This window comes from Mitosporidium daphniae (genome assembly GCF_000760515.2).
Source record: "Mitosporidium daphniae strain UGP3 chromosome Unknown contig-9, whole genome shotgun sequence".
NCBI lineage: Eukaryota > Fungi > Microsporidia > Mitosporidium > Mitosporidium daphniae.
Window position 1 is genome coordinate 68,584 of NW_013546121.1, and position 6,000 is coordinate 74,583.

Genomic DNA, 6,000 nt, shown 5'->3' on the forward strand with positions numbered 1-6,000 from the left:
AAAGGCCTTCTAAAGTTGATTTGAAGCATAAATTAATTTTCTGATTTTAATAAAATATACTCCCGAGAGCTGAGCCCAAATTGAATAATGTCCTTGTGTTTAAGCTCGACAAATCTAGAGCCTTCTATTGGGACGCCATTTAATATGGTCCCGTTTGTGCTATTCAAATCAATTACATAGGGCCTAGATCAAAGGATATACCATAACGATACCTAATCACAAACTTAGGGCCGTCCAGTCCCGCTGTGAAGGCCAGCGGAATCTTCCTAAATTGAATAACAGCATGTTGGTTTGAGCAGGAGGGATGGTCTGTCATAATATCGGCAACCTACATGTAAAAGTTATCATTTCGACTTTATGTTCGCGGCCAACCAAGAAATATGCCTTTTTGTCATCGTTCAGAGAAATCATGTCTAAAAGAGTTAGAGGGCCAATTGTGGGCACCTATTTGCTCAGTGCCCTTGAAAACATGCAAAGACCACTGGGATGTTCGTGGTGCAAATGAATCGTTGGGTGGGGAATACTTTAAGATGACCCCGCTTGGAATGGATAAAATTTATCAAATTCATACTTTACCATATTGCTTTCCTTAAGCAGGGCACCACTAGGGCGAAACGAGGAAAGATCGGGCAGAAAATCCGGCTTTTGATTGTCCATCAGATAATTCGGAAAAAAATATTTTTAATAAAATTAAGCGGCCGACAGTGTGTAATCAAAGGAGTAGTAGTCTGGGTCAAACTCGTGCAGCCTAACATAGCCGTCCTCGGCACCACTGGCAAAGCTAAAAAATAAAGAGTCAATCTCCAGGTACCCCGTGCCCCTTGGATGAAAAGCAACTGTATTGATGGGGCCGAAATGCCCCTTCACTCTTCCAATTTCCTCCTCATAAAGCATATGGTAGAATCGCACCTCGAACTTTCCTGCTCGGCTAGAAGTAGTGGTAACGCTCATGGCCTCTTGACCGCCTCCGAGGATAACCTAAAGAAAGCAGCGAACTTCGTACGATGTCTCGATCTGGGCATATTGCCGCCGAATTCACAGGTCTCTCCGTCATATAGGTTTTCAGACATGCGAGATTACTGGCATCGTATATTTTGGCTGAATGGTCTTTTGAAGACGTGATAAACCATGTCTTGTCGTTTGAAAATTGAAAGTCACTGATGGCTGCTGAATGCTCCTTGACGGTTCTCAGCTGATGGCCGGTCTTGGAATGAGAAATAAAAATAAACCTTGGCATCCCAAGTACATAGGGAACCATCCTCATGCCCCGTATAAATGAACTTATTTCCCAAGCTCCATGATGCACAAGTGATGCGAGAGCCCTGAATCACAACGTCAATAAGAGGTGCGGCAGATCGGCTTCCTAAAAGAAAAGATACTCGGCACAATATACTCTCCAGCTCGGTCATGGAAAAGGTCATCAACTTGGCAAGTTTTCCCATTTTTGCATCTGTTACGACGATCACTTGGTTGCCTCCATCATTGGAAAACTCCACGTGGCGCACCCCCGTTTCGGCGGAAATTTGGGCCCGCACTTGGCCAGTTTGCACATCCCAAAGTCTARCCGTGTTGTCTGCCGATCCGGTAATGAGAAAATCAGACGATTCATTGACATCTAACGACCATATGGAGCCAGAATGTCCCTGATAGCTGCCAAGATGCTCCCCGTTGTGGGAATACCAAACATTAGGCTCTACATCTTTTGATGCTGAAAATAGCAAATCGCCATCTTTGTTGTATTTGATTTTAGTTAACGATCTTGAATGCCCATGGAGCAAGATAGGGATCTAAAAAGTAAGCCATAAAGGGGAGTCATTGACAAACCATCGATTTTAAAATAAAAATTACCATGTGCCAGTAAATTTAAAATTGCCATTGAACGATTCATTGTCCGATGCAGACTTCTACTCATAATGAACACGAACTTTTAGATAATAATTTCACAGAAAGCCCCATGGTCAGCATTCATATCAGAGTAACTATTTTTAGGGTGAACTGGAAAAACTTCTGTTTAAAGAATCTTTATCCATTAGAGAAAAAAGAGTGACACTGCTAAGACAATTGGAAGATCCGTTCCATGTAGACGCTCTTGGCCTTGAAGATGAAAAGGATGGGATAGCGAAAAACGGCTCTACCAAGCAATGGGAATTTAACTTTATTAATGCCCTGCTTTTATTGCTGGCTTCTATCTTTTTTATTCACCACGTTTCCTCGTTATTTTACGCGGATTTCTTTTTGTAATCCCATCATTTCATTGATCCTAGTGGTTCAGAAGATACTGATGCATATTTTTACCCATCCCTGTTATCCCGACTTGTGCTAGCTTGTACCAATTCAGACTCCTTACGCTTTTGTGCTTAGTTCCGAGAATTCATTTATTTGTTTATTTACCATCAGGAGGGCCAATCTGCCTCCATCTTTCGTTTAGCGTTTCTGCACACTGTTTAATAAACGGAATTTCGAAATGCGGGAGCGTTCTTTCAAAGAATTGTTCGCAGTTTATATTGGGATGTGTTAGTTTATACTCGTACGTTTGCAGTAAAAGTTCAATTCTGTCGAGGTCCTTTACGATTTTGGATTCTATGCAATCTCTCTTCTCATACCGATCCCAAGTTTTGTAAAATTCAGAGCGAACGTCATTTTTAGATATAACAGAATCCAGGAAAAGCATGGCATCGTTTTCTTGGTCAAACTTCACGTCCTTCGGTACATTGGCAGTCGGTGGGATATCTCCCACTATGGCCTCAGCAGCGTCATGCACCAAGCACATTTTAATTGCTTTGTCCAATGAAAAGATTTCTTTACCAAGCTCTAATTGTGGAAGAGCAAATAGAAGCATCGCCATTCTGTACGAATGTTCAGCCACCGACTCGGCTTGTCCAGAGGACAAGCCTTCAATTAGCCAACCGGTCCTTTTTACCGTTTTTAATGAACCAATCCAGTGTCCAAACTTTAAGAAGGAATTTATCGAGTCTGAAGTCAAAGTAGCATTCTCAAATTGGTGAGTAATGGCGGGCGGGGTCCCTGGCTTCCTATAAAAAGCCTCTCCTAATGAGGGGCTAGACAAGAGAAGGTCATCAATTTGAGATAATATATGGACCCTTTGATTTTCCAAATCATTGCATGTGAATTTGGCTTCAATGAACGATTTTATCTCTGACAAAAGAGACACTGAAATCTGAACCATTGCAGACAGCAAAATTAAGTATGGATTATGGTAAAATTTGGCATATTTTTTGTGTATTATATTAATTTAATAAACAACAAATTTATTCCGCATTGGTCTAGTGGCTAGGATTTCTCGCTTTCACCGAGGCGGCCGGGGTTCGATTCCCCGATGCGGAATTTTTTAATATTATGTTTTCTTCAAATCCTGTCACCACAATAAATAACTCAATATTTTCCTCTTCAGTATGTTCCGAATCGAACAAGTTCTACAGACGCTCAATGGAGGTTAGGATGAATGGCGTTTTGATAATTACATTTTAGGATTCCCACTCACTACTGCTGGACTTTGCGGATATTTTGGGCTCCGGCTATTTTGCTATCTTCGATGGCCATGCCGGCAAAAAAGCAGCAAAGCTTGCCTCAACGATGCTTGGTACCTTGCTCGACCAGCCCTTTAAGTGCGATTCACATTCTCCAGACCAAATTAGCTCTGCAATTTCTTCCATTTTTGTTTCGTTTAACGAGGAGCTCTGCACTTCGCTTTTAGACGACAATTCAGGATGCACCGCACTTGTGGCAATATTTTGTCCTGATCAAACTAATGACGACATCGGGCATATATACGTGGCTAATTTGGGCGATAGTTTGGGGATTTTGTCAACAAACCACACCTACCGTCTTCTATCTGCGCCACACAATTGCTCGACAGAATCTTCTCTGGTCCATGAAAGAGGTGGTTTTGTATATGGCTCTAGAGTTAATGGAATTCTAGCTGTTACACGGGCCTTTGGGAATATTCATTTGAAGCCTTACTTGTCTGCAAGTCCATCCGTATTTCATGAATCCTTTTCTCTTTCTAACCCTCCTCATAGCTTGGTCCTTGCCTGTGATGGGGTACGTTTCGTTTCCATTTTAAATCCAATAGCTATGGGATGTATGCACCTTTGAGGAAGCAGTCAAGGTCGTTATGGCCTCGTCTAGTTCTGCCGAGGCCGTGGAATCTCTTGTGAAATATGCCGTGGACAATAATTCTACCGATAACATTACTTGTATCGTTGTTTCTTTTAATAATTACAAGGCGCTTTAATTTCAATAAAAAGATGTGTATATATTGATATGGTTAGGAGACCCACATAGAGCATATTAGCATCAATGAGGCAGACCATTGGGGCTATTGATCCGGCGAAAAGCATGATCCGCATTGGGACTCATCTCAGCAGAAAAAAGTTTGATTCAATTCTAATAAGCCTTAGCGCAAAGCAAAGGCATTCGTGCTTTGTACATTCTTTGCAGTTTAATCAAATTACTTTGTTTAATGTTATGGTCGGCCTAGCGGAATGCGCCCAAAACTCGCCTGTGTACTCTTTAAAAGAGTTTGCATCCGTGCCTCGATGTGGTCTACGTTCACGCTTCAAAAGTTGCCCTTCATTTTGCACCACAGGAAACTAGCTGGGATTGTTGGTATTTTTGCTTCTACGATTTTCTTTTTTCAGAAATCGCTTTGTGAATACTTTTCATTGGCCACATAAATGTTCGTGGGGTTTTAGGTGCTGCTGAAAATTTTCACACAAGAGCGTTAAAGTCTGCGGAGTTAACGCTTGAAATATTAAGCCAGTTTCAGCCCACATATCCTTGTTATGCTCAGCCTCATAATCTATAAACGAGAACTGCCGACAATTGGAGTAGCAATCTTTTGTGTTATTGCTGTGCTATTTGTTGCTCTTGAACAATAGATTTGAGATTCTGCGCGTATTTTTCCCCCAAAGCGGGGTTCTCTTCTTATGAAAAGAATTGAGGCAAACATCCACAGCAAGCGCACATAAATGAAATTAAGCGCATTAAAATTTACACAATTTATTAAACAGCAAGCGCAATTCTATGATTTGAATGTCCGAAAGTAATACTAAAAAACTACTCGAATGAATAGTTGCTATTAGAATATTCATCCGGATAATCAATACCGGGATTAAGGATGGGGGTGAAAATAGGCTTCACAGGCACGGAGGATTGATTAGCCAACGAATAATCATCGTTTTCAGAGCTTGAATAGCTTAGGTGAAAAATCGCATGACTGCCGTCGTTTCGAGTTGCCGAGGAAAGGTTTACATCGCAATTTTCAGAAGATGCATCTTCAGGGCTACCAAGGGACAACTCGCTAATAGCTGGAAGTGGTTGAATCCCACTTTGAGGTGACAAATCAGAATCCAAAGCATGTCCAGTGCTACTTCCGGAAGACTGCTGGGAGGCAGCAGTCGACGGTGCCAAGGCTGCAGGAAGGCTCTTATTTCCTAAAGAGGGCCTTCGGGAAATTGCATTCTTCAAAGCTCGCGTAGCAAAGACAGTCAAGTTCAAATTAGCCCAGTCGGTTTCGTGAAGCTGCCTTAAATCGCCCACCGTAAGGATATCCTGCATTTGCAACTTAACCGCCCACTCATAAGCTTTATCTGGCGATCTTTGAGAGGAAAGAGCCACCTCCGACACTAGCTCTTCAACGCTCATATTGTCAGATGGATAWGCATTTAAAGAGGAGCAAAATGTGGCTCCTGGTGGAGGGGTTGCTGTGTTTGCTGAGATGTATGGAACCTGTTGCTGGATAAATTGCTGCTGTTGACATTGAAAGGTAGATTGCTGTGGCAAACTTGAAGATGATATCACGGAAGGTTCGGTGGCTGAGGACACCAGAGAAGAGCCCTCTAAATAGTTGGAGACGGAGGATGCCACAGTTGGACTATTGGGACGCTTTGGTGGTGAACCTCCTTGAGAAGCTCCTCCTGCTCCTGCTCCTGCTCCCCCATTGGTAGCCAGCCCAGAGGGACTGTAAGACTGCTCAAG

At 42.4% G+C, this 6,000-nt stretch overlaps 5 protein-coding genes across 5 annotated transcripts; 1 reads left to right on the forward strand and 4 right to left on the reverse strand.

Moving 5' to 3' along the window:
* Positions 1 to 32: 32 nt before the first annotated feature.
* On the reverse strand, positions 33 to 316 carry DI09_9p340 (uncharacterized protein; the record flags this gene model as incomplete). Its single annotated transcript, XM_013380924.1, has 2 exons — positions 33 to 183; positions 213 to 316. The coding sequence occupies 2 exons, from the start codon at positions 314 to 316 to the stop codon at positions 33 to 35; spliced, it is 255 nt and encodes an 84-aa protein (XP_013236378.1).
* Positions 317 to 690: 374 nt separating this feature from the next.
* On the reverse strand, positions 691 to 1,787 carry DI09_9p350 (subunit I of eukaryotic translation initiation factor; the record flags this gene model as incomplete). The annotated part of the gene is made up of 3 exons (XM_013380925.1): positions 691 to 978; positions 1,004 to 1,204; positions 1,230 to 1,787. Coding segments are annotated over 3 exons (1,047 nt in total), but the record flags the coding sequence as incomplete, so codon positions are not given.
* A 596-nt stretch (positions 1,788 to 2,383) lies between these two features.
* DI09_9p360 (uncharacterized protein) lies at positions 2,384 to 2,845 on the reverse strand (the record flags this gene model as incomplete). Its single annotated transcript, XM_013380926.1, has 1 exon — positions 2,384 to 2,845. The coding sequence occupies one exon, from the start codon at positions 2,843 to 2,845 to the stop codon at positions 2,384 to 2,386; it is 462 nt and encodes a 153-aa protein (XP_013236380.1).
* A 512-nt stretch (positions 2,846 to 3,357) lies between these two features.
* On the forward strand, positions 3,358 to 4,255 carry DI09_9p370 (protein phosphatase 2C Ptc1; the record flags this gene model as incomplete). Its single annotated transcript, XM_013380927.1, has 3 exons — positions 3,358 to 3,453; positions 3,490 to 4,062; positions 4,118 to 4,255. The coding sequence occupies 3 exons, from the start codon at positions 3,358 to 3,360 to the stop codon at positions 4,253 to 4,255; spliced, it is 807 nt and encodes a 268-aa protein (XP_013236381.1).
* An 824-nt stretch (positions 4,256 to 5,079) lies between these two features.
* On the reverse strand, positions 5,080 to 6,000 carry DI09_9p380 (uncharacterized protein; the record flags this gene model as incomplete). Its single annotated transcript, XM_013380928.1, has 1 exon — positions 5,080 to 6,000. A coding segment is annotated over one exon (921 nt), but the record flags the coding sequence as incomplete, so codon positions are not given.